Source organism: Anopheles coluzzii, chromosome 2 (assembly GCF_943734685.1).
Source record: "Anopheles coluzzii chromosome 2, AcolN3, whole genome shotgun sequence".
Lineage (NCBI taxonomy): Eukaryota > Metazoa > Arthropoda > Insecta > Diptera > Culicidae > Anopheles > Anopheles coluzzii.
Window position 1 is genome coordinate 96419168 of NC_064670.1, and position 13431 is coordinate 96432598.

At 44.3% G+C, this 13431-nt stretch overlaps 2 protein-coding genes and 1 long non-coding RNA gene across 6 annotated transcripts in view; 2 read left to right on the forward strand and 1 right to left on the reverse strand.

Annotated features, from left to right (window-relative positions):
- The window catches only part of LOC120948529 (fibrillin-2), a 101947-nt gene extending 100211 nt beyond the window's left edge, over positions 1-1736 (reverse strand). For 3 of the 4 annotated variants that reach the window (XM_040364962.2, XM_040364963.2, XM_040364960.2), the window contains exon 1: positions 908-1736. In XM_040364962.2, coding sequence (XP_040220896.2) covers positions 908-992 — 85 coding nt within the window. In that variant the 5' untranslated portion in view covers positions 993-1736. The remainder of the gene's footprint in view (positions 1-907) is intronic. The other variant, XM_040364961.2, reaches the window with a different exon arrangement.
- A 4370-nt stretch (positions 1737-6106) lies between these two features.
- Positions 6107-13431, forward strand: part of LOC120961561 (autophagy-related protein 13 homolog) — a 39298-nt gene continuing 31973 nt past the window's right edge. The window contains exon 1 of the mRNA XM_040385350.2: positions 6107-6684. Within this exon, the coding sequence (XP_040241284.1) occupies positions 6532-6684 (153 nt within the window). The 5' untranslated portion in view covers positions 6107-6531. The remainder of the gene's footprint in view (positions 6685-13431) is intronic.
- LOC120961562 (uncharacterized) lies at positions 6692-11817 on the forward strand. The gene is made up of 2 exons (XR_005752701.2): positions 6692-10871; positions 10945-11817. It is a non-coding gene; the product is annotated as an uncharacterized LOC120961562 (long non-coding RNA).

The window sequence follows — 13431 nt, forward strand, 5'->3', positions numbered from 1 at the left end:
TTTTAACTGTCTCGCATTCAAATCATTTACTGCACCCAACCAGTCACCCACAACTGAACTGATTGGGCAACAATTGGGACTATTTTTAGCCTAATAACAATAATTGCCGACAGGTGGCACCAAAAGCAGAGCCTCAAGGTATTGAGTGCAAGCAGATCTCTGGGCAAACGAGTGCATTTACGAGTGGGTAGCCATCAAGCAAGGAATGCTTGTATGGCGACGCGTCAAGTAATTACTGAGCTAATGTGTGTATCGGGCGGTCCTCCCCGCGCAAAGGATTGACAATTTTCACTTTACGATAGAAACGCACCAGAAGAACACAAAAACCCCTCATCGATCGGCCCATAAATGTCAATCAGTTGTGGAAAAAAAGACGGGAAAACACTTACTCACTAAACCCATCGGCGAATTCGATTACTCGCGTAAGAAATTGAACTCAACCTCACCCCCCGTCCCTTTATTAGGTTCCCCCGGTGGTGCTACCGGCTCACCTCGGTCGAACTCTGGCGCGGACGCGATAATTACGCTACGATCGCGCTCGTTCTCGAGCGGAAAGAATTTACGAGCGCATGAAACTGAAGAGCACGCTGCAACACAAATTCGAGGCTGCCCTTCGAACCACAGCTGTCCGATTTTCCCGACAAACGTTGGAAAAAAGAGGGGGGAAAACCGGGAACGAATGTGAAAAGAAACTCCCTTTCCATTTCAGCTAATAGTTTGCGCCACTGCACTTTCACACGCGCCAGACGAACATGGGGACGAGACTTGTGTGGTATGCTGGCCCACTCAGAAGCACCGCGATGGAGATGATGACGATGATGGTGTACTAATGGTCAATTTTCACTGCTACAAACGTTTCTATCCTCGCGCAGTTTATGTTAGCTGAGCCACAATCAATTGCACTTACCGGCCATTGCCATTGCTGCCGCCATGGCAACCATCGCTACGGTCCAGCGCGGCAGACAACTCCTTCGCTCCCTGGAAGCCATCATTGATTTTTGGTTGCGGACGGGGCTTTAGGAATTTTCACTGCTCCATAAACATGAACCACGGAGCGACCGCAAAAGGTACACGGACACGGAAAACACTTTAACGAGAAGCACACGCACAAAACACGGAAGGGAACACGGGCAGACGACACACACACACACACGATTTAATGCACGCACTACCGGGGCTAGATCAAAACTATGGAGCACTAGATCGAATGGCTAACACAATTTCCTGTAAGAGGACAATCCTGCTAGTCTACACTGTCCAATAAGAATTAAAATTAAAATTGAGCTACTGTAGACTATTTTAGCTTAAATCACTCAGCAATTGCTAAGATTAGTCACTGACAGCTGCAATCCGTTCGGGTGGAGCAGTAAGCTTTTGCGGAATGTTAATTAGCTTTGCGGGGCGCGTTTTATTTTCGCAACTAGCATGTCTGCAAATTCCATCAACTGGTGCTGATGTTTTTTTTTTTTAATTCTTTTCCAACTATTCGCACAATCGCCTGTTCCGTTTTGCCGGAATTAATCCACCAGATGATGCTGACGGATGACCGCTACCCTACGAACATCTCTAAGCATAATCGCACATTATCCGTCAAAGTGATCTTCTTTCCTTCAAACACACGCACGCACGAACGCACAGTATCACGACCGCTTGCGGAAGTACCAAGCGAGCCAGAACAGAACCGATCAAGCGATCACGATCACGCACTGACGATGACTGACCGGGAAACGGTGACCGAGCGGAACATTTGTATATAGTGTCGTCTTGGTCGTCGCCGTCGTCGTTTGTAGTCACCCTCCGCCTCTGGGTGGCTGCGGCGGATGACAAGATCAGCCCTCCGCGGCGGCACGAATCTGGCCGAAATGACATTCACCGCGGGTGAGGGAGAGCGCAAAGCAGTGCGTGTGTGTGTCTGCGTGCGTTTATCTGTGGTCCCAAGAGGTGGGTGGGGGTTTTGGGTGGAAGGGTTCGATCGAATGTGATCTTTCTCGCTCGTCGGAGTCGCTCGGGAAATCGTGGGCGAGATGCGTTCGCCGGGGCGGGGGTTTGGTGTCTAATGCGCCGAAAACTTAAGTCTCTCCCCTTGCCGCCATGTGCTGAAACGTCGTTTGTACCAAGATGCCACCCCGCACAAGTACAAGTAGCATGGATTAGGCACTCGAACGATTAGTCTAATATGATTTGGGCTCGAGATCGAGTACTTTCGCGATTGGGCACTGGTTGGTGATCGATCGTGATCTTGATGTGTGGTATTTGGGAAGGAAAGTGTGTAATAATTACCATTATTATGATTTGTTTGCAAATGAAGGTCCTAGTGGTATATCATCAGGTTTATTTTAAAAAATATTACGCCTTTTTCGGACACATTTACGAGCTTTGGAAAAAGATTTATGATAGGTCGTTGAGATTTTTTAACAAATGTGTTTATCATGGCTCATCCATCAATTGCTTAACGCTAGTCTGTGAGCGCGTATGATGATTTGTTCCTTCAAGCGAAATGATTTGTTGCAAAGAGGAAGAGGGGGTCTTCAACTATGTTAAATAACATTAAACAGATTATTCAAAAGTTTAAATTCTTGTTTTGAACATTGTATTTTAATTAAACAAATGAAAACGGCCCAATTATGTTTAAGTGTCTTTTATCTTTTTAGTGATGTATAGATGCCCTACATCAGAGACAGAGTGTTAGATCAGAGCACAGTTCCAAAATATAGGACTTTGAGTACACTCAATGATACAGGACTTATCAGATATTCGGAAAGATTTCAGTTTGTTGCTTTGGTGTTGGACAAGCATTTGAAGGCAAAGAGCAATATTACAGATGTGCAGATAAAATCGAGATGGTCTGTATTCAACTCTGCATGAAGACTTGTTATGACTCGCTCGTAACTCAATACTCCTACTTCTTATGTCTGCCAGCGAAAACCCCACAATGTATCACAAAATGATTAGCCGCTATTAGGCCCTGCATAGAGTTGTGTGTAATTAATTTGTGACGATTGTAAAAAGAACGAAGGAAACATCCGAAACTCAATACCTGTTCTATTCAAATTCAACTCACAAAAAAAATTCACGACTCTTGGCTAAATATTATTTACTTAAAACCTCTAAATGATGATTTTTGAAACTAAAGATGACTAAAGATGATCACAGATGCAAAAGGGAGCTAAAGAGTGGCAATTATTTTGTTGGGAATATGTCTAGATTTACTTATTATATCGATAAGAGTATAGAAAGGTGTCCAATACGGTACTTTTCAGCTCTATAGTTGTTCTTAGAAGGGTCTTAAGAGCTGCCAAGTCCTGTATTTCCAGCATCATGACATCATGATTGCAATTTGCTTACGAGCGGGAGTAGGATTTCTTAGGATCTTATTTTCGGAGTCTGAAGCAGATGCTTAGTTTGCGTAGTGATTCCTGTCGGTATGCAGTGCTATACATATTCTATTAAACATTCTATGGATACAGCCATCATCAACCTGGACACAAACACATTCAATAAGTCCAAAAGTGATTCACAAGGTTCGTTTTTCGACGGATGACTGGTCCCAATGCCGCTATTCCCAGCTACGAAACTCGCTTTAATTTGTTAGGTTTAGAGTCCTTCGAAGTGAAACGCTCGCAAGCGCGTGCCTAATTCATCAGACACATACTCGATGGTCATATCGATGCTCCCACTCTCCTTGCGCAGATCGGCCTCTCCTTGCGGATGAAATTTTAGGGTGCGTACCGCTCTAAACGTTGTTCCTCGTCGTACTACATTTGGTTCCATCGAGCCTCTGCTCCAGTGTGTTCGCGCTTTTAATAGTAGCACAGATTCTCCCCATCTCTGATTACAGTCCTCTTCCTGAAACTCTTCCTCCTCATTCTCACTTCTCCATTTTCTTCTTTTCCTCTTATTATCTTAAATCTTATTCTCCTTTTTTATTAGTTTCTTATTTTTAATTTAATCTCTGTTTTTCGTACTGTCGAGCCTAAATGTTCTTTCGTCTTATCAGCGTCTACTTAAAGGTTGTATAAGGAATTGGGAATTAGGTTTGGTTAAGTTAGGGATTAGTTAGATGTAGGAAACCCAATTTGAATATACTTGAGTTAAATTGAATTGAATTTAATTGAATAATATTGGCATAAATGCGGGCATTTTAACGCCCTTTGTGCTCTGGAATGCAAGCATAAGCTTAAACCTCAAAAAAGTTCATTATCAAGAAAGTCTGGTCTAACAGAAGGTTTCTAAACAGAACACAGTATTAATTCGAACTCCAACAAGTATATCAATGCAAAGACAACTCACCATCTGCTCAGCATCGCCAAACAACGCCTCGGAACTGTCTCTACAAGCCTAATCCACCATGCGCACATAAACATATGCTCTTGATGCGGCATTCAGCTGAACCAGCAACAGATCATCAAGATTATCGCGCACAAATGAACCGCTTAAAGCGTGCGCAGACGATCCATTCATAAGGTACCACACGTTAAAAGCGGCAAAGGGTAGATCAAGATACCTTCCAACCCCCCTGCTCTAGCGGTAGTAGTGCTCTGAGAATGCAGAGCCGCGTGGCTCGTAAACATGCGCGCCTAATGGGATGACAAAATTGAATCAAAGGCATATTTTATGAGGAGATAGAAAATTATGTCGCCCCGGGACGTGATGGGTACACGCTTTATGGGGAACACCACGGGCGCCGATCGTACGTAACTGAATGCTAGTTTTTTTCCCGAAATGATATCACATTACACACACCGCATGCTGGAGTTACTTCTCAGCGCTCAGCGGACATGCTGGGTGTGTTTAGGGATGAGCCGTTTCCAGAACAAGGTAGGGTTGTATGTGCGTGTGTTCTAAAGCTCGTGAAAGCTTGCTTGGGCGGGAAATGGTACGAAATTTATCGCAGTTGAGTTTGATTTAGATGTTGGAGGTAAGATTTGTTATTTCAATTACATTTTATTCCTTAACATGGAAACTAAATCTAATCTATGTGCCACTTGCATCGTGGGAAAAACGGTACAATGTCCACGACTGACCAGAGACTCGACTCGTAAAAAGAAAGTGCAACATGCACTTACTACTTGCATTTCGCACGATCCCTCCCATATCATGGCCTCTACCCCTCACAGGCAAGGCACGGAAGCAACCTGCTACGCTAATATGCGAAAATTACACCAACCTCGATAATTGGCCGGCGCGACACGGTAGGCTCGAAAGCGCCAATACCGCTCATGTTCCGCCAGCCACCTACGCGAAAAAATTGTCACCGCCATGATTCATGCAAGGGGTAATAATTTGTGCGTTTGTTTCTTCTGCGCCAACTAGTGCGCCACTAAACAGCGCCTCGCACGGGCATAAAATATTGGACGAATTTTATTAAGTCAGCGGCGGACCGGCCGGGCAGTAAATTTTCCATAAAACGAGCCCACCAACAAACGCGCCCGGCAAAAAAAAGCCCCGGCAAACGATTAGCATATTTATGAAAGCTGAACCGTGTCCGTTTGCCAAAAAGAACGCACCGCCCGGGTCCACCTCGGGTCCCCGGTGGCAGCCCAAAGTGTTGGTGCGGAGAAAGATTTACAGTCGTTGATTTGTACGGGATGTGCCCATCGATCTTTCCACAGCACTTGCAACCGTCTTGCCATCTTGGCGGGGAAGGTCGTTTCGATGTGTGACGAAAAATGACGAAAGAAAATTCCCGAGATGGTTGGAACCGGTGACTCAATGGAGCATATATCAAAACACTATCAAAAACCAATAGGATTTTCATGAACTATTTATTGCATTCCAACCAAGGAGACACAATTCGAGGAAATATTGGTTATAAATACTAGAAAAAAAGGTTCTTTCTCTTCAAAGGTTTTAAAAATATTAATTTTTAATTTCATTTAGGTGAAGCGTTTTAAACCGTTTTCTATGAAAACGCATCTCCACGCGGCGTCCGTTTTTGAATTCGTGTACCGTGCACCTTAACGGTTTGTGTCTTGGATCGTTCAATAGATGGCGCTACCATCGGTCGCACAATTCAAACGAACTGCAGTAATGTCGTGCCAATTGCAATAACCACTGCTGTCAAATTTGGACAGCTGTCAAACCGCACGCTCTCCCCCCTTTTCCCTTTTTCCTTCTCTTCTCTAGTGGAATGTTGTTTTCAATGTGCGACCCGACCAGCTCGCTGCAGAAATTGTGCATTTTTCACAGGTTTTCACCATTTTCCGCATCCCAAACGGCACCATTACGGTACAGCTCGAGGTCAAGCGCCACGTCCCGATGGAAGTGTACGGGTTGGTGTGCCGCCCTGCCAGCTAGCCCGCGTGTTCCGTGCATTGCTTTGTGAGGTGCTGTTGTTGTTGTTGTGCTGTGGAGGTTTGTTTTGTTTTTTTTTTTCGTGTGTGTGATAGCGAAGAAAAAATCGCCCGTCATTGGAACCGACGTAACCGTAACGGGGTGGAAAAGTGTGTGCAAACGAAGTGAAGGAACGTAAGACCCAAAACCAAAACATTAGAAAGAGAGCTAGTGGACACGCCACCAGCAGCAGCAACGATGGCTTCGCAGAGCGGAAGCCTCCAGGATCGGAGCAATCTGGAGAAGTACATTCGCCAGCTGGCGATGAAGGCCGCCCAGATCATTGTGCAATCACGGCTAGGTGAGAAAATCGCCACCGAAAGCAACCCGAACTCCACGTCGACGGATTGGGTAAGTTAGTGTACGGGGTCGGTGGTTTTGTTTCTTTGTTTCTTAGCGCGAAGATGCAGAAACCAAGTGGAATCGTGGGTGGAAATAGGCCACACTCGTGATAAGGGCAAGAAGATCGCATGCACCGCAACGTCACAGCAGTGGTTCGAACGAGCAAAGTATCTCGTTCAATAAGATTGAGAGCGGAAGAGAGAAAGGGAGCGTCGGAGAATGACGTTTTATGTTAGCGGGAAAACTTGTGTTTCTTTTTAGGTTTTTAGGAAAATAGGAAGAGATGTTATTCTTGACAAAGGAAACAAATTTAAAATCGAAGCAACCCTCCAATGATCACATCTGCCGATGCGGAAGCGACCCTTGTCGCATAGCAACGTCCGTCTTGTCTTATTGTCGCGCGAAATGATGCATCGCTGCTGATGGCATTGGTTTGCAATCGAATGCATCATAAATCATGACTCGCGCCAGATAGCCGCAAGCGCGCATCACGTCATCCCGATTTCGATCAAAACGTCCTGCCCTCTATTGGATGACGCGATGTTACGTGCACCTCACCGGACAGCACACAAAATCGACAGTGGATAGCGGAAGAACCCCATCGCCCCCCTCCGCTGTTCGTTCGTCCTGTGACACCAATAGCTAGCCGGAAGTGGCCACTTTCTTCACGCCATAATCTAGGTTAATGGGGAAACTTTTACCCGGTTCGGTTTTGCATGTTGCGAACGTGTTTTGCTTGGCACAGGGATAATTAACGGACTAAATATGCATTCGCTGCCGCTCGTGCCCATCGCATGCATATTCAGACGGGTCGATTGATTACCTCGCCCGAGCATTAGCTCTTCAGGGGAGAAAAAATGGATGGACGAGAGCGGGGGTGCCCTTTCGGTGCCGTTTAATTTCAAGTGAACACGAATCGTAATCGATACTTGTGTCAATGTTGCAAATCTATCGCGGCAAGGGATTAACTAGAACGAACCGGCCCAACCTACTACTACTGTGCAGTGTGCCGGTTGAGAATCCACTTTTCCGCTGGTTCAGCAGGTTCGATGGGCGGATTGTGTTGGCTGCGATTAAACCCGTCCCATTAAACGCTTAGAGAAGTGACACATAGTGATAGTAGCAGTAACTACTTGCATCACCTTATCTTGAATCGTTTGCTATCAGCACTTGAAAGAAAGTGTGATGGCGCAGTTTTGTAGAGAGTAAGGTGATATGGCGCTGTGCGATTAGTTCCAGCTGTTCTGGAAAGGTTCATGTTTGCTATATTATGTAAACTATCTCTTTACATTTGATGAGAGCTTTAACGAGCTTTAAGTCAAATTGTGAGAAGTGCAGGTAATTGATGATTAATTAAGGTTTAGTTTTGTTTTTTTTTTACAGATACAGATACAGTACATGCACTAAATTGATGGTTCACCCAACTTTTTGGCAGGTTTTTGCCAATATCTTAAACAATTCTAATACTTTCTTAATATGTCTAAAGCATTCGATTTTGTTTTTATTTAAAAATGGAAATTTTTGATACTAAAGTGATCATATTTCAACCAAAATGTAAAAAAAAACCCAAGATTCGAAGTTAAATAATGGTTGGTAAACCTATGCTAGGTTGAACGAACGTTTGAGGTTTTATTTTAATTATTTTTCATAAGCAACAAGGACAATTGGCCTCCTCAGACTGGCCGTCAGTGGTCAGTGGACCCCATCCTGTAGATAAGAAGTGCATTGGAATAATTAATCTAAAATCCTATTATAATCTATCAGTGGGGCCCTTCACGATTCTAGTTAGTTTTTTTTATGGAGTTTGACAGTTGGAGGCTGAAATCATGTAAACACTCCATACAAAACCACACAAAAAAAAGGCCGGCAATTTTCAGTCTAGATTATTCTAGCCTCAAAGCTAGAATTAGATTCGAGTATTCGACAAATGGCAAAACAAGGTGGTGTTTTCATTTATCCCAAGGTGTATTAAAGAGATCTGGTGATGGAATCTAGAATCAAGTGTAGTCCAGGTGGTCTCATAGCATGTTTTTCAAACCAAATTTGAATATCACTTTTTGACAGGATGGGTGAAAACTTTTGTTCAAACAAGCTTTCTGGAGGCTTGACAAATACACAAAACACTCTTAAAATCTTCATTCAGAAGCAGAAGCGATAAAAATCAGCCTTCTAAATTCATACACCTTGGGATAAGCCCACCTGTATATTATACCTACTCAGATAGCTGCTCGAAAACTGCTACACAATGCAAACAGCTGACAGGATGAAATTTCAGCCTACGAACCAAGGTGGATTTAAAAATATCAGGTGGTGGACTCTAGTGCATTTTGACAATTCGTCACTTGACGTAAGGTCCCCAGGATTCAAACTTTGTTTACATTTATTAAATTTGCTCATATAATTTATCTACCCCATTTTTTCGATTAAATATTCTTTAGAAAAAAAATTTGGACTTTGCGAGTTCTTATTTAACATTAAAACATAGATCAAAGTGAGTTATTTTGTGTTATTCCGTGAATTTATTCTATAAATCATTGTGTTTTCGACATTTTTGATGATAAATACTAAGAAATCGTTATTTTTTTCCAATTTTCACATTATTTCCTAATTATCTACGAGCCGCATGGACAATTTACGTGAGATAAGAACTCTTACTCACATGATTTTAAATTTCGTGCATAAACAAATTATCAAATCTTTTGTTAACAAATCTCATTTTTTCGATAAAATCAATAGACACACAAAAATCAACATAATAACAAAGAAATCTGTTCTATTTGCTAAGCATTGTGTGCGGAAACCAATGGTTAACAGTTTTAAAATGACGTAAAGTCCCTCAACTATGGTGACCCCCCAAAGGCCCTTATCCACCTGATATTTTTAATCCACCTTGCTACGAACTTAAAACGGAAAGGACCCCAGCATCTGCTTCATTGACAAACGCAATGACAACGTAACATTTATTTATATTTTTTAAACTAAGCAGTTTCAACAAATTCAATTTTACCAAAGTTAAAAGTTTTCTTAACACACACTTTCTAATGCTATGTACCATACATTTAGTGAGCCACTGTATTTAAATTATTAAATTAAATTAAGAAAATTTAGAAGATTCTATAAAAGATTCTTCACAAACACACAACATTCCAAACGCATCTTCACTGCCAGCTCATCGGACGGTAATTAAAGCTAATTGTTGTTTTGCTTTTCACTTTCCGGAACACCCGTGACATTAAGCACGAACTGGCTAAATTATCGTCCCCCCAACGCAAGCTGTCAATCGTCTGCATTTGACTAATTGTCATGGGACTAGGAACTGGGCACTATCGAGCCCCCCCTTTGCCGGGCGAGACCTGTTCAAACCGCTTCACCCACCGGCGCAAAGCCGCAACCGGATCGAACCGACTTCCTGCTGCTGCTGCTGCTGCTGTTGATGGGCCGTCCACCTCTTTTAGTGCACAATTCGAATTGCGCAACTTATTTACCGCATGGGCATAGGGGTGGCGGGACATTTGCACTTGCACCGGTGGCATAGCAAGCAAGTATAGGGTGAGGAGAACGGGATGGTAGGACCAGATCAAACAAAACAGTTTCTTACATAGTTTCACGATCGTGATAGTAAGAGGGGATCTTACTGCCTCCGCTACCATCCCGGTAAAGGGACGGTAAACAGTTCCCAGCGTTCTAATGTTTATTTATACAATTCCTTTACCTTTCCCGGTGTATCGCACCAGCAACGTGTTCCCTTTGCGCTCCGGTACACTCCAGTGCGAACCGGTTTTTGCATTGATTTGATGTATGTGTATGTGCTTCTCTCCAGTCGTCAACGAACGCCAACCAAGTGCCCACCCCTCCCTTGCTCGTTCCGCGAACGATAATTCGTGATGAGTTTATTAAGGGACTTTGGGTTTTTAATAGCTACTAGCAGAAGTGCATTCAAGCACACAAATGCACACTTCAGCAACACTATCAAGCACGTTATCAGGTTGGATTAAGTGTGGTAAAAAGTTGCTGACACACAGGTAGTTTGGCTCCGGCAAAGGCATGGTGTAAGGACGTACTTGACTGCCGATGGGCGAGATAAAGAAACAAGGCAAAGGGAACGGTAATCTTGAGCACAAACAGACGAACACAACGCTTCATGATCTGATCAGCAAATAATACCCGCAAACAAGCAGGCAAGCAGCACGGGGGAGGTGGTCAACTTTCTACCCATTTTTAAAATGCTGTTCACTTTTAAACGTGTTGTTATTTTACTTTATTTTGTAGAAAATTGCGCCCGTCACGATCGACTTCCATCGGGGTTGTTATTGCTGTTGAATACAACATACAATGGATGCATTTGTAAACGCAGCGCATCATCTTCTTTGCCGCGGTCAATGGGCGGTCGTTTGCCCGCGGTGGTATCCCAGTAGTGCAGTCCTCCCTCCCGGTGGCAGAAGCGCCACAGAACACCCCTCATACGTGAAGGAATTGCGCAGCAAAATTTTCGGTTCATTCGCTCGTTTCTCAGTTTGTTCCCGCGCTAGCGCCCTGGGAATGGGGAAAGGGCACACCGCTACGTCACATCGCACCACACACATACATACACGCAAAAAGGTCCTCAAAGAAAAACGCTCATGTCATCGCGATTATATCGTGCTGTGCGTGCACCGGCATGTGCCAAGTGGCGATGCCTTCATAAGTGGAAATTGCTCGTCGCCTTCGCGCGATAGTTATTATGTTGTTGATTTTGATGTCTTCACTTCACATTAGATAATTTATCGTGCTTCGCGTATTCCAATAAGAAGTGGAAAAATGATTTTTAAAGGTTGCGAATTTCAAAGCAACACCGTTGGTGTAAATAAGCGTCACTCGGGCGATGAAACTATTGCTAGCGCAATTGTATTTGTATATTTACCGTCCCGTTCCTCGACCTCTGCGTCCGCCTGCTTCAATGGTAAATCATTCTGTTTACACAACGACGAGCGATCGACCGATCTCGTGCCTGCGGGTCAGGATGGCAACGTGCTTGACTTGGCATGCTGGACGATAGTGTGTCAACAGGATCGGAATCAGCCACGACGTCTTGCTGACCAATTTGCTAATAAAAACTAAATCAAGTGTGAGTCTCTTTTGCTACTTGGTTTCTACCTTTTTGTACGCTCTAGAATTGCAATTTGTTCGCCATTTGATTGCTGGAGGTGTAAGCCAGCCGCCCGCCGCGGTTAAATTCCAGCGTGATTATTGCACCCTCCCTCGGACCCGGGTGGGTGGTTCGATATTGCTTCCCACACTCCTGCTGGGCTTGCAATCGTGCCGATGGGGGGAACAGTAGACTCTACCTGACCTTCCGTTCGCACCCGGAGCCGCGGTTGAAGACCGACCGTGGCCGGTGTGTTTGCTCCATTTTCCTCGCTCGCTCCGCGAAAGGTGTCTTTGTTTTATCGCACCACGCCGTGTTTGTCCATTTGCAGGGGTTAATATGTGTGTAACTAGATGTGTGCAACGCAAACATTTCGAAAAAGAATGTCTGTTCAAACGGATAGCACAGCGCAACTGGAACTGGCGGCATAGAATACAAATGAACTGCATTGGAACATCGGAGGAATGCACACATTATTAATTCTATGCAACTGGAAAACATGATTCAGAACTTACTTGATGTCGTGTGACATATATTTTAATTTATTTCCAATGTTAATCGATAGGTTTTTCTTCAGTTTTGTGCAATGTACGTTATGTCTTTGGTGTAGTGGTGTGTTCTCTGGAGTGCACCCAAGACTCCGATCCGACTTCGGCTATTGTTAGTTCGATTCCGACTCCGGCAGAATCGGAACCGCTAGCTCCGAACGAAGTCGGAGTCGTCCGGAGTCGAAGTTGGAGTCAACCGGACTCGGTTGCAATCAGAATTAAACAAGAATCGGAGTCGCCAGGAGCCGGCCAATGTCTGACCGACAGTTCATTTCGTTTAGTATTTTTCGTCTTGTGCTTAGGGCGGCATCAATGCTTTACGACAGTATCCTTGCACCGGCTGTCTCCGTCCACGCCACTGCTCGACTTCGGACTCCCATCGATTCCGGACGACTCCGACTCGGGAAGGCTTCGACTCCGACTTTGAACGACTCCAACTTTGACTCCGACTCCGGACTAATTATGGGAAAAATTAAGTTTTCGTCGGAATCGATTCCAGCTAGCTCCGAAGTTTTCTGGAATCGATTCCGGATAGTAAAACTGGAATCAGTTTCCGCAATCGATTCTCCAATCGGAATTGGCTCCGGAATTGGCTCTGAAATCATACTCGGTTCTGGAATCGGAATCGGTTCTGGAATCGAAATGGGCTCCGGAATTGGAATAAGCCCCAAAACCAGAATCGGCTTCGAAATCAGGGTCGGTTTTGCCATCTCCATAGACGTTTGGATCAAATAACGCTACATATTGATAGCCGTAAAGAATCGAAATTGCGGACAACTCCGACTCAGGAAGGTTCCGAATCCGACTCCATATGACTCCAACTCTGGACGACTCCGACTTTGACTCCGAATCCGGATGACTTCGACTCCAGACTAGTGATGGGAAACAAGTTTTCGTCGGAATCGATTCCGGCTAGCTCAGAAGTTTTCTGGAAACGATTCCAGTATTGATTCCAGAATCGGCTCCAGAATCCAGAATTGGCTCCAAAATTGGCCAACTTCTGGAATCTGGAAATTCAGGCCTCTATACCGGTTTCGGAATTGGCTTCGGAATTGGCTACGGGATTGGCTTCGGATTCAGAAT